Source organism: Lepisosteus oculatus, chromosome 1 (assembly GCF_040954835.1).
Source record: "Lepisosteus oculatus isolate fLepOcu1 chromosome 1, fLepOcu1.hap2, whole genome shotgun sequence".
Classification (NCBI taxonomy): Eukaryota; Metazoa; Chordata; class Actinopteri; order Semionotiformes; family Lepisosteidae; genus Lepisosteus; species Lepisosteus oculatus.
In genome coordinates, this window is record NC_090696.1 from 72,162,293 (window position 1) to 72,183,233 (window position 20,941).

Here is a 20,941-nt window from a genome sequence, read left to right on the forward strand (position 1 = left end):
CTCTTTTTTCACATCCTTAATGGTACAACACAAAATGTCTGACTATGAAACACAAAAGTCTTAATTAAGGAAAACGATCAATCTACAGACCAAAGGAGTTTGAGGAGAGTTTGTAGTAAACTATTTTATAGTTTAAATGCAACAGTATGTTCCTCTGTCTTTGACACAAAATGGAAGAAGAGATATAGGCCTGTAATTACAGGACACTCTAGATTCCAAACTGTACCTTTTTAACAAAGCTTTAATGGCAGCCCTTTTAAATACTGTTCATACACAACACAGGAAGTACAGATGTAACCGTGAAATCGACTGTGAAAATTTACACCTATACAACTGCCTTTGTAATTCCTATTGAAATACATACTCTGCTGCTTAAAGCAGTTATCTGACCAAGACAGGTCAGATCTTGGGAAGGTAAGGTTTCCTCATGAAATTCCAATATTACAAATGATGGTAAACATTTACAATGGTTGCAGTTTATAGATGCACTGATTTACCATCTATGTTTTACCACATTATTTAAATATGTTACCAAGACACTGACCTTAAAGTACTTAACAGGTTCTGTTATACATTGTACCGCTAGAGGGCATTATACACTAAATCTAACTACGCAATGGTGTTAAGGGCAACGTTTTATAAACTACTGAGCGTTTAATCTTATCTCAGATTGGGTTTCTGAGAAAATACAATTCCCTGTATGTAAAAAGCATGCTCTGCATATAAATAATGCTGTTTAATTAAGTATTATTTTCTTAATCCTTTATTATCATCTTGATGGCAGTAGATCAGTCATTTAAATACGTGCAATAAAGTTTTTATTTTGACATTTAGTTTTGCAAGCTAATCTTTCTGAGTAGGACTGATCAGCACTGATCAAGGAACTCAGAAGGTGCCGTTTGTTTCCTGTACATATTGTCTTCAACGTTACTGAACAAATAAGTTAAAATATTTTGTCACACCTTTTCTAGGACAGTGACAGAGGTCCCCTAATTTAGACTTTGGAAGCGGAGCCTCACTACAATAATACCGAAATCAATACAGACGTGTACCCCTCGGAAAGAAACGGAGAAGTCAAACTTTAACCTAGCAAAGACATTCAGCCCAAACAGACGTCACCGGCGGAGCTTAACACTCAATTATTGGTCTCCAGTCGGACAAATCAGAATCAGAGATTTCCTACAACGCCCACTGCAGTTTAAGGCCTGGTTTCTGTAAATCAGAGGAGAGATGCGCTATGTTCCTTGGTTTGTCAGGCTATCAGATAAAAAAAGAGCAAAGCTAACATCGATATAATTGCACCACAATTCTGCATTGAGTAATATGTGTAATTGCACACAATAAATCGATAGAAAAAGTGTCTTTCCTGAGATTTTTTTATTTTCACGAGGCTTTCATTAAAACGTAATTCGCGGACAAATGAGACATGTCTTTGCACCAGCCACTCGGCCAGCATGTCGCCAAGTCTTTCTGGACATTGGGCGTTGAGGAGGAATATATCAATATCTCGCACCGCACACTTCACATTCTCCCTCATTTATCTCTCCATCATTCACATGAAACAGGACGGCAGCCCCGCCGCTAAGCCGGCGTCATGTAGGATAAATGTCTTGTTTCTCTTTTTCTCCCGGCGCGTTTTTGAGGCTGATTGGGCCTTCGACATGACAATCACCGCTACGTCCCGCCTCCCGGGGGAATGACCAGGCCCGGCGATTGGCTGTCCTCGGTCGGCGCCGGGCTCCGATTGGCGGATCACGACGTCAGTGAAGCAGCAGCTTGGTCGAGCCCCCTTCAGTAATCGACAATCTGCCACATTGTAATTGAAAGGAGTACAGTGCGCATCCTGCGATTGTTCGCTATTGCAGCAATCGCCACGGACCGGGAGTACAGTTATCCATACTACTACTAATAATACTATCATCACCCAGGGGTGCGAGGAGGCTGCTTCTCAGAGACCAAGGTAAGGGGGCCGTGTTTCTGCGGAAATGCCAACCTGCAAACCGTGAGCTGGGCGGCGAAGCCTAGATCTTGGAAAAGGGGGCTGAGCGGAGCTTGAGACGACGGCTAGTGTTTTGCATGCCTCTGGTGATCAGACAAGGGGGGCAAAAAATTGGGATCGATCCCAATTTTGCTGGGGTTTTGTTTACGAAAAATGAGCGGCCTCACAGCCGATGCGTGGAGGAATGGCACATATTGATTCATGTTCGGGCTCCACATCGAGACTGCGTAATGCCGCTTGAGGCGCCACTGAAGTGTTGCGTCACTTACCTAAACTAAGTCAAGGACGTCTTTGCGCACAGGTCATTCAGAAATCTTGACAAACGTCCCCCCCCAAAAAAAAGAAAACGGGAGTCGTAAATGTCTGTTTTCTTAGACCTGGCCTCAGCCCAGAACAGAAATTGGATCAAATTGATTGGACGGAACCAAAATAGTTCCTCTGACGAAATGGCATTTAGGGTAGGGTGACCATGTTTTGGTTTTCAAAAAAGAGGACGGGGGGATAATCGACACTCGACACATGCCTCCAAAGTAATGCATTTTTCTTACTTTTTCTAATTAAAAAAATCCATTTAAACTATCTTTTTTTAATTATTTAACTTCTTAGTAAACTTTTAAACAGTTGCAGGGTTGCTATTTCTTTTCCTTAATGGCAAACAAGAAACAAAAAACAAAAATACAGTATATTATAGCCATTATAGCCCTATTTTAAACTTTTTTTTTCATTTGAACACAACAAAAGTCTTAACACCAGAGGAAAAAATGAAGACATCACAATTTAGGAGAAGTCTTCATTGGCTGCAAAAAATGATCAGTTTTAACGAAACATTTTGAAATATAATGAAACACGTTAAACATTGTTATTTTTCATGGCCATAAAAACACCCCCCCCCAAACACACAAAAGCCCCTTTCAAGCCACCCTGTGTGTAAGTTCAAAACATCTGCCGGTACTGCATGGAACGAAGGAAAATATGTAGGCTGTGTTTGTTTAGAGTCTGATTAACGAGCAAAACACAATCCCGGACAATTGTTGGAATTGTATAAACCCCGGTCTCAAAAAGTGGACATGTCCGGTGTAAAGAGGACGTCTGGTCACCCTTATTTATGGTCAAATGGTGGATGCAACCCGGTGCATTATCATCACTAGAAGAACCGACTCGTTTACGTTTAATCGTTCGTGGATTGGATTAGTTTTATTTAAAATATCAAGATTGGGAGGATCTACGTTTTTAATACGTTTTAATGGACCAAACGTCTCGGTATTTTTCCCCCCCGAGGTGTAGTTTTGGTTGACATTTTGCCATGGTGGCCGAGTGCTGATAATCTCCGCCCTTCAACAGTTCTCTCAGAAATAATGTTTTTAGTTGATAAATTTATACCGGTGTCGAAACCAATTCAGTGGTCTTTAGGTAATCTGCGGAGCGCTGTGCCTGCTGATTTTCCTTCTAGTTGAGCTCTTAATTACCAGTGCTAATTGATTAATTGATCTGTTTGCTTGTTTAGACTGTTTACTTGTTTTTTTCACTCGGCTCAGAGTACAAGGACACGGTTTTCAGTAGCGTCAGCATACAGACCTTAAAATCAGTCCCCCCTGCAGAGACTGAACAGCTGTGAATGTAAAGTGATCAGTTCATGAGAATCTGACCCAAAAGGTTGGTGCTATATCAAACTGTCCCATGATGAGCTTTTTGTTGTGTCTCGCAGAGGTGATAGATACAAAACACACTTCAGATTAACCACAGAAACTTGGAGACACCAGTTCTCTAGGACCAAGGTTGAAAGTTTCTGTATTTGATGTATGAGATTCAGCCAGTTTGCTCATTTGTACTCAGAGCACGGATTTGCCTGTTTTTAGTTAATGATTATAGAGCATCTATTGTGTTCTCGGAGAGAAAAGGCATTTGAGTTTGCAGTTGAAACAGATTTGGCTGTTTACTGAACCGTCTGTGTTTTATTCCTTCTGCTGCTGTGTTGCTCAAGTAACACAGTGAACGAGTGAAGTTTAGACTTAATCCACAGCGTAGAAACATAGAAACTGATATTCGCGTCACATGTCTAATGTCCTCAAACAGTCCACAAGAAGGGATGATATCCAGCTGGATACTGCTGCACTCCCCTGGAACAAAGCTTTTCAATCTGACTGCTTCAGTAAAAGGCCCAATCGTGCAAATTTCTGCAAATACTAAATCACTTTGTGTAGAGGCATCAGCCAAATGAATAATAAGCGCAGCATAAACGCAAATAGAGCTCGCTTATCTCATGCCCGTTTTTTGTAGCTTGTTTTACCTTCATAACGCGTCGGTCCCAGGTTCTTGTGTGCAGCCTTTGTTTCTCAAGCTTCTTGTTAAAGAAGGGATAGCTCTAAATGGAATCCCACTCCCATAACATCAGTCTGTAGCCAGGGCGTGACGAAGTCTGGTGTACTCCACGAATATCAAAAATATTTCTAAAACCCCACGCAGCATCAGTGGTACTGCAGGTGGCCTTTAAATCTACTGTGTACAGAAGTCAGTCTGCTGCACCTTTCTCTGCTGTGAAGACAAGCTGCGTTGAAAGTAGAGTTGTCTTCAAGGCCTTGCCGATAAGGGAACCACTCGTATGTACCCCAATATTTACGAGCAGAAGCATGTATATGGTTTTATTTTATGAGAATGGTCAGGTCTCATGATGAGAGTAAAGCTGGGATTTACTCAAACCTACAGTACCTTGCTACAAGGTACCTGTGCCAGGCTAGCAACAACCCTGTGGGCCACACGAACAGATTTAAATCTTTGCAGAAAAGTAAGAATTAGAAACCAAACTGTAAATATAACAGTATATAAACTGTCTGATATTTCTTTTCATAATTGAATGCCTATGAAAGAACTTTCCGGGCTTCTTTTTGTAGAAATATAGATGCCATATGTGAGACCTCAACACAGTTATTCCCTTCCAGTCTGAATCTATTCAGAAACAAGTCTCAGGCATTAAACTTTCTTTGAAGGCAGAATTCCTATACAGGTGTGAGTGATGCACTGTTTTCTTTTCTTTTATCAGTAGACTGTTACGGCCGTTGGGTGTGTTAGTGAACTGTGGGAAATTTGGATGATCTGGCACGTGTGGATGATGAGTGATCTTGCAGCAGATGTGTGTGGCTTTCAACCTTGGGTACATTTCTGCCTTCTTCGGCACGGAAATTGTACCACTTCCCGCTGGGCGAGGTTTCTGTAGGGCTGCAGTCAGAGGCTCGTGTGCTTTTCCTGCCAGCCCCCGCCTTCACGGCAGTAGTACGCCGTCGCGGAGGAGCGGTCTTTGATTGTATATAAACAAACGAATCATGTGGGCCTTTAAACCAGTGTGATTCCTTAGAGTCGTCGGTCTTTCCGGGGAGATTACAGCCTGCACTGGCGTTTTTCCCAGTGATTCAGCCGGTGTGCCTGATGGAAAATTCCAGCTGGTGTACGGCCTGCCGGGGGATTTTGATCAATTTTTCATTTAGACCAGCGAATCGTGGCCAGTGAGCATAACTGTCCCCCTTTTGCCTCTCCCTTTTCTCCCCTTTCTTTCAGTGCGCCCTTGAAAGCGTCGCAGGAAGCGCGACACCCGTGGGAGAGCAGAATCGCGGTTTCGCCTTCCGCTCTGTCCCGCGCGGAGCCGAGTGATGTCAGTAGGCGCACTGATCAATCTGCTCAGGCCCGGCGGATTGCAAGTGCGGAGCCGGGCGCTGTTGACGACGTCCAGGCGCCTGCAGGAGGACAGGCATCACTTCCACTGCGTTTCCCCCGCCAGGCTCAGCAATTCCAGGTTCGACCCGGATGGCAGCGGCCGCCCCACCACCTGGGATGCCTTCGGGATCTGGGATAACCGGATCGACGAGCCCATCCTGATGCCCTCCAGCATCAAATACGGCAAGCCCATCCCCAAAGTGAGCGTGTCCAAGGTGGGCTGTGCCTCGCAGATTGGCAAGCGCAGGGAGAATGAGGACCGCTTCCAGGTGTCGCAGATGACCGAGAACGTTCTCTATTTCGCAGTGTATGATGGGCATGGGGGGCCAGTGGCTGCCGACTTCTGCAACAAGTTCATGGAGAAATACATCCAGTAGGTCTCCTACGCTGACGCGCCTTCTTGATTGTTTTTTTTTGTCCCCTCCTTCATTTAATTTTGGTGTCCTCGTACGTTTCCTCTTCAACGTGAATCAGCAGGAGCAGATGTGTCGCTGATTGCTGTTCTAGTCCTCCCCGTCGCGTGAAACCTGAGCTTTGTTAGTGGGCCTGAAGGAAGGTTCCTGAGAGATGGTTAAAAGAGGAAAAGCAATACAGTGTAGGTCGCACCACTTTTTCCTATAATGAGCATCAGAGTCAAAGTGAAGCCCAGTTCCAGGCAGCTGTCTTGTTTGGAATTTGTCTTGCAGTATGTGTGTTACTATTCTACACAGACACAGTGTGTGTGAGAGTGTGGTACTGCTCCTCACAGACACAGTGTGTGTGAGAGTGTGGTACTGCTCCTCACAGACACAGTGTGTGTGAGAGTGTGGTACTGCTCCTCACAGACACAGTGTGTGTGAGAGTGTGGTACTGCTCCTCACAGACACAATGTGTGTGAGTTTTGTCTTGCTTGTATTGCTCTTACATGCAGTATTTTACTGTGTTCTCATCCCACTGGTGTAGGTGTAGGTGGTGTACTCCCATAGAGTTGTGCAATGCGCTTGGACAGTTTCATTTCTGACTGGTAGAAAAGATTAGTTCAGTCTTAGGGCACATGACCATTCCACCTGAGATTTTAGACATTTTTCTTAACCAGTACTTATATATATATATTCCAAGATAATCTAGAAAGACAGGGCAATGCAAAACATTGTAGAAGAGATTTAAGATGTGTGTGGCTCAGGCTAGGGCTCAGAGATTGGTGAACGGATTCACTCCATGCTTGTGCAGGCTGTGTGAGAGGAATGGAACAGTATTCTACAAGAAAGGGCAACCTGCTGCCAGAAGCATTCACTGCATATGCACAGTTTGTATTGCTTGCAACAGTGTGCATATAGACTCCTATCCTGTCATTTCCACAGAAAGACTCCTGGCTGATGATAAATATTAAACAGACCAACGAATTAACCTGTGGCACGTCTGTTCAATAAAATGTCAATGCAGTGCAATGTTTTTGCCATTTTCTTCATAGTAACTATGTGAATTTGCTGCAGTTATAAGTGATGTTTCTTTCGAAGTTCAGTATATAATGAATTTCCATCCTTTGTTCTTATTTTCCATACTCTCCATGTTGTACGTCTATTCCATTAATAGCCGTAGAAACTGGAGTATGCCATTAACATAGTCAGCACTTCTATATGTTGGAAATAAACAGGAAAATGTCTGATATAGAAATACACGGTTCTCTATTTTACAGCCTTCTGGGCTGGCTCAGAATGTGAATCTTGGTGTGATGGATACGCCTGGAATAAAAACTGCTCCTCGCACATTTGTTGGGATATTTTATTTACTTGTGCATGAACCTTTGCCATTTTAGAGATCTGGTAGCAGAAGAGGAGAATCTGGAGGTGGTTTTGGCCAAAGCATTCCTGGAAATTGATAAAGCCCTGGCAAGACACGTGCACCTCTCTGCTGATGGTATGTATGAAGAAAAGCATCTTGCTACTGTGACGAATGAGTTGGTAAACCCACAGTTAGGAAAGAAATGTTGTGTCTTATAGTTTGGTGGTTTATATACACATGCAGTAATCTGATATATGAATGAGAATTTATCTGGTAGTTTGCAAGGGGTTTTCTGGCTGCTGTGAACTAAAGGCTCTATGTAGCCTTTAAAACCTGATTCAGGCCACCGTCATTTCATTCAACAGTTTACATTGCTGCAAAAATATCCTCTTTAGTAGTTTACAAAAATAATGTTCTAACAAATCTTAAACTGCTGATGTCATACAGCAAAGCAAACTTGTATTCACAGTCTGCAGTACGAGCAGACATTGGCAGTACAACTGTGTTGCGCTATGTCTGGCTGTCACGGGAGACATTCCTGTAAATTTTGAAGGGGAGGGTAGATGATTTAGCCAATAAAAAATAATACCTTTTTTACCTACTTTACGTTTATATCAAAGATAAAAAACTGATGTTTCAGTCATTAGCAAAGGTTCCCTCGGAATATAGAAAGCTATTCCAGCTAAAATGTCAAAATGGTTTTTCTGTAGGGATTTTCAGTAAACGTTTTAAATTTAATCATGGCATTAAAAACAGCTTATTCGTAAATAATTGCATCTGTTTTAAAGAAAGAAGGATACTGTGTTTTTTATTATCCTGCCACAGTGTAGCACTGTGTAGCTATGGGATACAGGGTTACTCAGTGTCATGCAGTAGAAGAGCACTGTGCTGGAATGCTCTTGCAATGCTTTTTGTGCTTAACAACTGGTTGAGAATGTTCCTTTGTCTAACCTTGCAATCCCTGTGATTTGATTTTAATTAGAAGCGTTTATGTTTACACTTAAAGCTGATTCTTTCGAACTGCAGAGTTAATATCTCTTATGACTCTTAACACATGATAGGAATGAATGTGCTACTACAGTTTACATATGGAAATATGACACTACAGTACACAGAGATTTCTTATATTGGGGATATCTGTGACATTTCTGTACCCACTTTCTTTTTTCTGTTCAGTTTGTACATTGAAACCACATTGACTCAATTATCCTGACATACTGTACATTTCACAGATACTACAGTATGTCTGCATTGAACTGTACATAAAGATCAAGCACCATTTTGTCTACTATACATAGTTTATGAAAGATACATGGTCTTTAATTTTTGCTTGTTTTTATATGGATATGTTCATAATAACTTTCTAAAGCTTAAAATGAAGCACAATGCACTAGTTTCAGACAGTCCATACTTCTAAAATACTATTTTTTGGCTGATAAAAGACAAATACATCATTTATTTACGTAGTGTGTTAACTGAATTGTTGTTGTTATTATTTCATTGCTGTTTTATTCTCATGTCACTACTGACACAACACTGTACCCTAAATTCACTCCCTCTGGCTTTGCAACAAAACAGACTAAAGTGATCTATACTGGTGTTGCTCCTAATGATCTAATAAGCAGCAGCAGGCAGAGAATGGCTAATGCAAGGGTTGCCAACTAAGGGGTACAAGTCCTGAGAATGTCCTTGTGTGGCGTGATGGACTGTTAGGCACTCGTAGCTCTCTGAAACTTTAACAGATGGGTTTGTGTCTTGTGCGTTTCCCAAACACATCAAAGCCCAATTTCGATCATGTTTATTGTTGCTTGGTCAGGAGTGTTAAGTGCACTCCATTTCTGATTTGCATGGTTGTGGAGAAACAATACGGCCAACAGCCACAATTTCTTCCCCCTAATGCACTTTTCTGAGTTACAATACAATAAGTAGCTTCGTGCTGCTTTTAGGGGGTCTCATGAGTCTCCAGTCTTATTATAAAGAGCGCTGGGTAGATCTTACTTGATTTTTAGATTAAATTATTGAAAATAATATACTCCTTCTTAAATTGGAGCCAGCCTCTAAAGTTGTAAATGTTTTCCATGGAGACTGGATTTAGGACAGGGAATTAGACTCTCACGAGAAATCCTGTAAACAATACTTCCACCTTGGAAAGCCTGTTACGAACCTCTACTGCACATCCGCCCTCAGGAGAGTGCTGCTGCAGGCAGCAGATGGGAAATCGATCTTCCTCCGCACTCCGGAGAAGTTCTGGGGGGGTTGGCAACCCTAGTAGTCCTTCTTTGGCAGCTCTTACTACCCCTGTGTTAAAGATGTTTTTTAAAAATCTTATTTTACTAATTTGTCTAAAATGTTTGGCCGGAATCGGCGCGTGAAATTTCCTATTTGCCTCTGTGTGCGTGTTATTTGTAGCAGAGCTGCTGACCAGCTTACAGTCTCTAGAGTTGGAGGCCACGGACACTTTTTTGGTGGGCTTCAGTGGGAGGAGAACTGCTTTATTTTGTCCCAGGTGAAGGAGTCCAGCGGTTCCTAACCTGGACTACTGGAAGGTTCCTCATCTTTTCTCTCTCTCACACTGTAGTTGAGATGACACATGCAGTAGTAAATGCCCAGTGAGTGTTAAGATCTTTCTTAAACAACAAAAAAAAAGCCATTAGCTTTCTAATACCAACTGTCAAGCAAATGATAAGTTTGATAAAAGTACAGTAATTGTCTTTTTATTTTCTTTTAAATTATGCAGAATCCTACTTTTAATCTGACTTGGCACTGTAGTTGTACTGCGACTCTTGTTGTCATAGAAACTGCCACTCTGCTGTGTTCATGCATGGAGAGTTCTGATTGGCAGCTGCTGCAGTGACTATCTCCTCAGAGGAAGTGAAGGCATTTCCAATGGCTTCGAAATCCACGACTCCCCCATACCTGTAATTCAGCCTTGACACCGTATTTTGTCTTCAGTTTCCCTGGTGTTTTGTTGAGAATGTTTGTGTGCCAGATCCCCTTGACAACTCTGTCGTCTCCATGTAAAGATTATGGAGCTGTCTTGGAAACAACTGAAAGGCAGTAGAACACTTATCATTTGATCACGTCAGCACTTATCATCATCAATTCAACTTGATGACTAGATTCACACAGCTTAGAGCAGGCCCTTGACATACATCTGGAGACATATTGTTCACACAAGGAAGACGGCACAATAAATTTAATCCAAACATTTCTCATGTCTGTCCGCAATATTCTATACAATTGCCCAACAGGCCTGTGTGCTTACAATATGCTTTATACTTGGTGCATAATTTACCTCAACACTAGAACATTATATCATCCCCTTTGAACTAATCATTATAAGACAGCATCATGTAAAATAAAGTAGAAGGTATAATGATAATACCATAATACCTAAGGTTCTTGGAAAACTGAAAAAAACTGTTCTTAGTTGCTGTCCAAGGGGTGTGCTATGAGTCATTGTATTGTCCAGTATTGTACATCTATCCATCCAGTCTTGACACCCTGTGAGCTACATTATTGTCAGCTTCCATTCGCCTGCTCCACCCCACCTTTGGACCACAACTTTTGGAATTAGTCTGTCCTGCTGCATAAATGTAACTACAGTACATGTTACCGCTGTTTTGTCTGCAGTGAGACATAAACTGGCTTATTTTTATAAGGAGACATGAACTCCTTCCAAACTGGCACTGGCAGTTTCTATGACACTAGTAGAAGAGTGACAGTTTAGATGAGTAGTTGGATAATTACGATGTCTTGCAAGAGACCTGTTGCCCTGGCTGACATTTCTCCTTCTGCTCCCTCTCTTCCCTTAGGTCTACTAAGCAAGAGTGGGCAGTTTTATTGCTGATGTTAATGCTGTGAAGTGACAACGAACAAAATGGATAATAATGTTGATCTAAGAAGGAAGGCTCATGTTTCAGTTTTGGCCTGCTTCACTGAGAAAATTAGCTTGATAGTTTCTAGTAGTACCTTATAAAAAGGGCTTGCCAGAAAAAAAAAAGTGGTCAGCAGTTTTTGTGGCAGCCTAACTAGATTCAAGACAAACTGGTAATCCAGCACAGCATGGTGTGGACATCCGACCTTTCTTTAAACCTTTAACAGTATCGGTAATCAGAAACAAATTATAAATTATTTAATGGTAGGGCATATTGTAAAATACTTCAGTATCACTTTTTCACCATGAACAACATCTATTATACATAATGTAGCGAACTCTTGTCTGAGGCTTGATTGCCACTGATGTGATTTAAGATACTCATCAGTTTTATTGGGTAGCTGCTAAATTCCTGTTTTAAGGAAATTCTCCTCCTCTTCCTTTCTTACTCAGTCTGATGCTGTGCATTTTTCCTTTGATGGGGTTATCTACGTTAAGACTCACTGTATGTGCTGAAGGAAGTAAGACATTTTGTATAGGTGTTAGGTTACTTTTTAGGGGTTCTAAAATATTTTTATAGCCCTCCAAATCTGCACAGCTCTTTAATATCCAGGTCACGACAGGCAGTGTTCATTCTAGGTTTTCACAAGGATAATAAATCCCTTGTAATCTTAATAAGGAGTAAATGTGTCTTTGCTTTGTGTCCATTATAAAGCTGTTACCCTCACGCTGGTGGGTAATATTCTTATTTTAATCAGTCATTGATTTTTTCAATGTGGCCTAACTAGAGCATTCAGCTACATTAATGTTATAGGTATGGTGCAGTACCATATTTCTTAGTTAAATGGGCCAATTAACATCCTGCAGTAAAAACGCCTGCTCTTAACTAACTTATACAGTTATATCTTTGCTTTCTTTTTCTAAAATTCAACACCTTAGTGATTTTGTTTTCTTAACATAGTGTAACCCACATTTTTCTCACCATCCTTCCACCTGTTTTACATCAGGGTTTAAAGATGCTACCTTTCCACTTAATTACTTAATTCAGTAGTGTGGCGAGTTCACGATATTGGAAAGCAGATAAATCTTTTGAAAAGTAGTACGTTCTAATGAAAGGGTTAAAAATAGAGGACAATTCAACTTCAACTGTTGTTTGCCATCACTGTGCATTAATTTGCTGTGATGGGTCTGAAGGACTGAGTTATTAATTTGATCAATAAGTGGCAGTATTCTTTCCCATATAACACCCCAGCCGTTCCACAATTGTTTTAATACCTAACACTAGTACATTTATCAAAGAAAAGCTGATTTGTCAGTCTGATTATCTAATTGAATTACCTTTTCAATAATACCCCCGGAAACCAAGGCAGGAAAGTCCACACTAGGTTCTGCACTGCACTAGGCCTGAGTGCCTGTAATTTCCGGGCCCACTTATTTAGTTTAAAGCGCAGAACTGGAGATGAACTCTTTGGGAGGAAGAGATGCGAAATGATCAATCAGCTCACGATGGCTCCTTGTTGTAACACGGCTGCACCTGTCCCAAACCCTGGTGTAAACGTTTCCTTTCAAACCTTTAGGCCACCCTCGAGGTAGTGTGCATGCATTCTTTGCCTCTTGAATTAAGAGCTCCTCTGAATCTACTTTTAATCTGTTAACACTCCCTCGACCCCCGCCCCTCCCTCCCCCAGCCCTCGTTTTGTTTGGTCTCGTTTTTGGTTGTGTTGTCTCTTGGCGCGGCTCTGACAGAGCTGTTTGAGGCCGTGCTGTTGCGCCCCTGCTGGAGCGCGGGCAGGCCCCCCCCCGCCCCCGCTGACCGGCCTGCGTCTCTGCCTCCAGCCTCCCTGCTGAGCGCTGGCACCACAGCCACCGTGGCCCTGCTGCGAGACGGGATCGAGCTGGTGGTGGCCAGCGTGGGGGACAGCCGGGCCCTGCTGTGCCGCAAGGGGAAGGCCTACAAGCTGACGGTGGACCACACTCCGGAGAGGAAGGACGAGAAGGACAGGTCGGGGGGGGGGGCGGGCGTCCCGCCTTGGAATTCGTTCACGGCCGACCCGCAGGGGCTGTGGGGCCTTCGCCGCCGCAGCGATTTAAAGCCTGTGTTTGTATCCAGCTCTGCCAGGGGATGTGGGGAGTTAGGGCACAAAATCGGGGCCGAAGGCACGGGCACAGCAGGATGCCCGCTGGAGCAATAGGGTGCTTGGGAAGCTGAAGGCAGGAGAAATAATTAACCCAAATCAAAATGAACTGCACAGCCTCTAGAACCGCCTCTCGGGAGGCAGATCTACGCTGCCTTGCGTGTATTCAGGCCCTGAGTGGCTTTTTTTCACATCCTGCTGCTTTAGAGCTTGCAGCAGTGATGCTTTGAAATTGCAGTCAATATTTTTTATACTCCCAGCCGATTATACATATTCAAAATTTAAAAAAAAAGTATGAAGCCACTATATCATTAATGTGGAACAATCACAACGGCATTGTATTCAAATCCTCTGCGGTGGCAAACCTAAATTTATCTTAAAAATGTACCTTAATGAGCTGCACAATAGCTGAGTGGCCTCTCTCCGTGTGCAATAGTAATGATTCACATGATTTAGCAATAAATACACCTGTCCCTGTAGAATGCAGCATTTCGATGACATGTTTCTTGCAATTACAGCAGCAGTGTTCTTTTTCAAGTCACCTAACTGAAAAGACATTACACTCAAATAACATATTTCCTGAGGTATACAATGGCCTTACAGTAACACCCATCTTTTTATCTATATCTCTCATTTGCAGTTGTCTTTCTGGGAGACACTGCGCTCTAGATCAGCTTTATATGAGTAAGCAAATGTTGTCTGAGTACAGATAACTTTACAGTGCACATTAACGCAGTTCTCACAATTTTAGTCCTTGAGTGGTTTAACCCAAACGCTTTAGTCCTCTCTGAATGCATGTAAAACATTTGCGCTTGCATAGTCTTCATGCTTTTTGAGTTTTTGAGTCTTACAATTTGTAAGAACAGTGACAGAGACTTTATCTCTGATTCTCTTCTGAGATGTTAGACTATTTTGCTGTTCTTTGTTGTAAAAATACATGCCCCCATTTCTAAAGCTGCACGCTAAGTTTCCTGGAATATTCCCCAAAAAAGACAGTGTCACTGGTAAATTAAACTGAAAGATCTAAGCAAATTCTGACCATCTTCATATTATTTTAGTATTATGAGACAAAGAAAAGTTGTGAACGTAATGGGGCAATTTTGGAAATGAGAGTTGGAATCTGGAAAGGATGGGTTCAGTTCAGTTTGTCAAATGCACAAAGTGCGATGAGATGCTTACTTGCAAGCATGCTCCAATACAAAGACATCAAGGAAACACCAAAACGTAAACACAGAACAGAACAGCCGCCGCAACAACAATAAAGTTAAATAACATACAACTTAAACACAAGTCAGCACGAACTGTGCAAAAAAAATCAACCCATCAGCATGGGTCAGTGTTTGAGGCAGAGATTACTGATCTGGCAGCCTGCAGTTTTTCTAATGTGCGTCGTTGTATTCTGTTATTTAGGATAAAAAAGAGTGGTGGCTTTGTGGCCTGGAACAGCCTTGGGCAGCCTCACGTCAATGGCAGGCTGGCCATGACCCGAAGCATTGGGGACTTTGACTTGAAGCGTATAGGAGTGATCGCGGAGCCTGAGACCAAGAGGATTACGGTGAGTCTTACGTGTGCTTGGTGGGGAGTATGTTTTCTCTGCTGGGGTTTCTCCTGATATTAAGGCAGCTTTAGACAGCTCACATTCTTGCGGCGAAGGTCACGCTAACGCTGGTGGTTCCAGTCTTATCGCTGGCCGTCACGGCCCAGAAGAACTCAGATTCGTGTTTCACCTTGGAGTTGTATTTTTTCGACTTGGTAATATATTAATAATTGCATACTGTACATACAGACGGGTCTCACTTTGTCCACATCTAAAACCCAGCACCCGCTTGGGTGACAGGTGGCAGCCATTATCTGCCAGCAGCCCCAGTACACAGCAGAACAGGTGGCTCAAGTGAGAAACTGCTTCAGCGGCTCAGCTAAGGAGGAACTTTAGGCAGGCAAGATTGTGTGAGATCAGAATGGGAAATTTAGCCAGGACAACAAGCAATCAAGACCTTGATTTGGCACCTCCTACAGCACAGTGCCTTTTCACCATACTTGGGCATTGGTTTGGAAACACTGATTCTTCGGGAGCAGTGCCAGCTACACAGCATCAAGCTGACTTTCCTCTAGAGATCTCCCATCCCAGTACTCGCTGAGCTCAGCCTTGTTTCTGAGATCTGACAAGATCAGGCTCCAAGTTGGAAATGCTGCTGTCACTCCTGAGTTTAATATTTATCAACTTTTTTGATGGATGATAGTTATTTCAACGTTCGATGCATAGTGCATGTTGTCATCTGCCGTTACAAGAAAGGAGAAAAACAAACTGAATTGTGAGTGTGAGATTGTATTATTTTTCCATGGTGGCTTAAGGATAACTAAAGTAGGACGTGATTTTTAAATCTCTTCAGCTGCATCATGCTCACGACTCCTTCCTGGCACTGACCACAGACGGGATCAACTTCATCATGAACAGCCAGGAGATCTGCGATGTCATCAATCAGTGCCATGACCCCACAGAAGCCGCTCAGGTTATCTCTGAACAGGTGAGAGTGAGTAAGCCCAGGTTCCAAGACAGCTGTTCCGCACGACTTGTCCTTAACTTCAAAATTCATGTTTCAGTTCAGTAATCTTTCTGGTGCACACACTTTAAGGATGGAATTAGCACTTTGGTAATCAGCTTTACAACTGCATGAGAAGATCAAGAACTATATACTATATACTGTACTATATACTATATACACTGTCCACTACACTGTTCATTGCCAAGCTGCATGCTATTTGGCAAGCCAACCTGTGCCTTACAAGAATCTTAGCACTGACTGGAGAAGTGTTCTGTCTCTCACTGACAGTACTGCAAGCGCCAACAGGCAGCTGGCCAACTATCCCAGGGTGCACTGCTGTACAGCAAGCTTTTGTTAGCCGGGCCATCGCAAGCTTCTCTGCCCCATTGAGTGAGACGCAAGAGGCTTAGTCAGTTGTGAGCTGCTCAGCTTATGACGGAGCTCACGCCAAAACCAGTCAAGTCTAGACTGTGGGGCTTACAGTCAATGCCACCTTTAATGATTAAGCCATTTGTACACGACCTTTGCACATGATAGATGTATTGATGTATACTCGGCATTTAATGTGACTGACAACTTGAACCTCATGTCACGTCTGATACGTAATGATATGACCTGATCGATGTTATTGGCTGTTGTATCTGATGTAATAGTTAAGGGGAGGGGAAGTAACCCCTGAAATTCAAGGCCCAAGTTCCTGCCAGGCTCTGGTTATGTCTGTTCCCTCTCCCAGGCCCTCCAGTATGGCTCGGAAGACAACAGCACCATAATCGTCGTGCCGTTCGGCGCGTGGGGGAAGCAGAAGGGCTCGGACGTCAGCTTCTCCTTCAGCCGGAGCTTCGTCTCCAGTGGAAGATGGGCCTGAAGTCCCGGGTGACACACAACCTTCGTGCAATATAATCTGTATGCAGCGCACTACGCAAGCGGAGCACTGACAAGGAACAATTGTTAAGACTGAGGAAGCACTGTTTGTGAGCTATAAGAAATATGCCTGCAGTAATGAGCCAGCAGAGCAGGGAAGTGTACGCTAAAGGGATGGTGTACGCTAAACTTTTGGTAAAAAGGGAGATTACTTTATAATAACAAGGTTTGAATACCCATTTTTTTTTCTCAAACTGGGAGTCCTGAACGTTATCGCTTCCTTGGATCATGAGATTCAGACAGAAGAATTTTACACACGATGCAATTATATTTTCCTCCTTAAAATGAAAAACTGTTTATTTACCTCGAACACGGCAATTTCAGGGCTTTTGTAGCAGCAGCACCACTAACCTGTCAGACCACATGCCGGTGGTGGGTTTTACCCAGAAGCACTTTTCCACAAGTATGACTGAAGTGCGAGAGATTTGTTATTTGTTGGGAAAGGCTGGAGACTGATCTCTCAAATGAATGTGCTATTACCTCAGTGGCAGTAAATGCTGGTCTTGCATTTGGGGAAAATACCATGCACCTGATACAATCTTGAGGGTAGGAGATTAAAAATAGAAAGAAAAGCTCTCTCCCATGTTTTACTGAATTTTTGCTTCCCTCTTTTCACTTGATTAACTGTACTCCACAATAGTAAACTGAAGATTGCTTTGAGTAGTGCACCACATCATCAAATTGATCAGTTGGAAGCCTTTTTATCTGGGGGTTTAGTACTTCAATAACTTGCCTCTCTACTCCCTTCTGTGGTGATACATATAAAACAGTCGCCACAAAATGCTAAAAACTGGTCATTGGGTTCAGAAACCTTAAGAATATTTTAGTAAAAAGGTGGGTCTTTTGCAGTTTTATGCTGAATGCATTCCAAGAAAAACAGACTTCTTATGGAAACGCACAAAAATGAAGAAGCACAGTCTACACAGACTTAGGATCAATTAGAACGGTATGTAGAAGGTGTGATACAGTGGAAATACACAGTGGGTTTGTAATGAGAGCTTTTTAAAAAGTATGAATATGTACATAGGAATTTTTATTCTGGGCAGTCATTTACATAAAGTAATTGCACAGTCCTAATTGTCCAAAGTGCTTTGCATATAGATCTGTGATATTTATATAGTATGTACTGTATATATTAATATTTATATATTTTATTTTGTCACTAGCCAAAATGCTGCTGTTTTAGTACAGTATTTTTGTATGTATGAAAGTCCCTTCCATTTTAAGTTGCAAGAAACAAAAAAGAGCTGGATACCATATTGCTAATGTACAGTAAGCTTGCTGTGTGGAAATAGCATCCTCAACATTTACTTTTTCCTCTGTGCTGTGCTTCACAGAGGCTTTGTATATCCTACATACACACAAGTCTGGCTTTTACAGATGTGAAAGCATGAGCAAAAGCATTTCATCAATAGCCATGTGTGTTTGAGTGTAGTATGTCTCATAGGATGAACTGTAGTCGACCTTTTCTTCACCCATTGAAATAATCCTGTACATCATACTTCATGGGATTTAGGGCTACATCCCATACCACCTATCTTCATTGTGAAGCTTAACATTTCTCCACTTGTCAAGGGTGTGCGTGCTGAGGCTAATTTTCTTTTCACTGAGATGTCACCAAGAGTGCTTAATTTGCTTGCTTGTGTAACAGGCCTTGTCAGCATTTATTTTATTATTTTTTGTCCTGTTAATGTGAATTCCTCTATTCCAGTCTGCTAACTAACAAGGAGGTGTGGTACAATGGCCTCTTGTTTAGAATCATTATTATAGTTCTTATGTTCTTTGTTGTGTTTTGAATTAGTGTTCGAAAAACCTTACTGCACATAAAGTGATAATTAGTCTTTAATACTCTTTAGAAGTGCCGTAGTTATTTTGCACGTTTGTCCACCCAATACTTATTTAAATGTGCTTCCACTGACAGCACATATCAGCACAGCTGTGGTGAATGTCTTGGGCAATTTTCTTTGCTTTTACATTGACTTGTGAGAAGAGAGGACACAAAAGATAGAAGCAGGCACCTGAAGTGTTCCCTCACGATGTGCTGTTCTAGAATCAGCAGGTGGTTCTTCCAGATTTGTGTTCCAATTGACGTGACTGACTTTGAGGATTAACCTCATCTCAGAGTTGTCAGTGTCAGGTACTGTAAATGGCCCTTCTTATCCAAGATGTATATGTTTTCGGAGCTATACTAGTATCAAACGGCCATAAAATCCCTGTCCTAATCTAATATGCTTTATTTAAATATACAATTCTGCACATCTGAAAGAATGAAGTTTAAGACACCAGTGTGCTCTGGAGAATATATTTTGTTAGGGAAAACGTTGCACATCGGCAACAGAAAAAGTGAAATACAATCCAAAATCATATTTTTTGGAAAGTATTGATAAACCAGTTCAACTAACCTATGTATACCATTTGTAGTAACTGGGGAAAGTGTTTTCCCATTTTTTTTTCTCTTTCAGACAGTACTACTGAAAAATTAAATCAACAGTAACATACTTTAATATAAAAATATTTTTATTATTCATTTTCTCAACCAACATATAGGATGTATAGTACTAGTCAAGAGTCTCTTGTGCCTTTCCATGTGCCCTGACATAACACACTTTTATTCTCTTCTGTCCCGTTTTCAATGTGCTGTAATGTGTTCTGTTGTTTTGTTACGCCTGTGGAAGGATTGTAGCAGTTTGCACCTATTTTCTAATTGTGAAGATCAATGACGCCGATTGTTGTGACTCACTAAGAAATTCTCTTCTTCAGGAGAATTGTGTGTATAAAGTATATCAATTGATACTTTGGAAGTTGTCTGTTTGATTTAGTATTTCTCTTAATAAACTATTCTTAAAATACATTGATTGTGATCAATTTTATTGAAAAGGTCTATAACGTGTACCATTTTTTTTACCAGACATTTTATTTCCAGAGTTTCATTTTGTGGACATTAAGCTCCTTTACAGTTTTTTTTCCTCTGTAAAAACTGTAAGGTAGTCTTGGTGGTCTTCATCACACAAAGAGACATATGCAAACTAAATGTTGTCCATTCAAAGAAAGCATTGGAATGCAACTCAGTTAAGATGGAGAAGGATCCGTAAGAAATAGAACTATGAGAAAAATGACAGGGATCATAGAGAAAATAACATAGTAATGCTGCAAAATGAAAATATTGTGAAATAATATATGAGGAAAAGAAAAGGTGGCTGAGGGAAATAGCTGAAAGATAAATATAATATAGATATCATTATTATAAGTAAATAGATTTTGACATCTGGATAGCAGTGTGATCAGGCGGAGGTGCTCATTGCAATCAAACATTCTGCCACTAGATGGAGCCATAGAGCTAGTCTGCCGGTTTACAGGCGTAAAATATGCTAATTTGCTTTTTTCCCCCACAAAGACAAGAGACTTCTTTAGAATTTAGAATTCTATAGATTTTGGACTCGTCTAAGTAATTGTGTGCACCTCATTTAGGCTTGCACCACCGTGCCACCCAAAATCATCATCACAGTATGTGATGAGGTGAAGAAGAAGCAGGATTTCTAGGTTGAAGTTGAAGAAGTGGGTCTAGTGACGGCACGTTTGGGCACTGGGTCCCCTGCAGGGCTGTAAGAGGGGAAGAATAAGAGCAGAAGCAGGCGAGCGGGTTCAGGGGACCTCCCCGAGGACGAGACAGGAGCATGAAGTGGAGAAGCCTTGCGTGGGAGCAGCAGGGCGATAGTGATGCCGTAAAAGTGAGTCACGGAGCTTTGGATAAGCAGGGGAAGAGAGGTCACCGTTACTAAGAGACGAGGCAGGGGAGGGCAGCAGAAAAACAAACACTTCAGACAGGGACCGAGCGTAGTGGTTTACAAGATGGCAGGACAGTTCCATGTCTTGCACGTCCTGTAAATAATAAGACAGTGTGAGTGTGTGTCAGAGGAGAGATGAGCTAAGGGGTGTTATTTTAAGACCAGCTTTAATTGGTCGTCTCCCTGTGACGGAATTAGAGGGGCAGCAGCTGTGA

At 42.0% G+C, this 20,941-nt stretch overlaps 1 protein-coding gene across 2 annotated transcripts; it reads left to right on the forward strand.

Moving 5' to 3' along the window:
- The first annotated feature begins 1,765 nt into the window (after positions 1-1,765).
- ppm1kb (protein phosphatase, Mg2+/Mn2+ dependent 1Kb) lies at positions 1,766-19,792 on the forward strand. Of its 2 annotated transcripts, none has more exons than XM_015345828.2 (7): positions 1,766-1,960; positions 5,549-6,077; positions 7,500-7,600; positions 9,972-10,074; positions 13,179-13,344; positions 14,888-15,032; positions 15,868-15,958. In XM_015345828.2, the coding sequence occupies exons 2-6, from the start codon at positions 5,641-5,643 to the stop codon at positions 14,981-14,983; spliced, it is 903 nt and encodes a 300-aa protein (XP_015201314.2). In that variant the 5' UTR covers positions 1,766-1,960; positions 5,549-5,640; the 3' UTR covers positions 14,984-15,032; positions 15,868-15,958. The 2 variants fall into 2 exon arrangements, with proteins under 2 accessions (XP_015201314.2, XP_006630016.2); XM_006629953.3 differs by lacking the exon at positions 9,972-10,074 and adding an exon at positions 16,754-19,792 and having other exon boundaries at positions 1,774-1,960; positions 15,868-16,002.
- The last annotated feature ends 1,149 nt before the right edge of the window (positions 19,793-20,941 follow it).

Bases quoted from the DNA above. Each gene is read 5' to 3' on its own strand.
- ppm1kb (XM_006629953.3), top strand. From the start codon at position 5,641: ATGTCAGTAGGCGCACTGATCAATCTGCTCAGGCCCGGCGGATTGCAA. The intron at 13,345-14,887 runs GTCGGGGGGGGG...TCTGTTATTTAG, and splicing joins AGGAAGGACGAGAAGGACAG to GATAAAAAAGAGTGGTGGCT. The intron at 16,003-16,753 runs GTGAGAGTGAGT...TCCCTCTCCCAG, and splicing joins CTCAGGTTATCTCTGAACAG to GCCCTCCAGTATGGCTCGGA.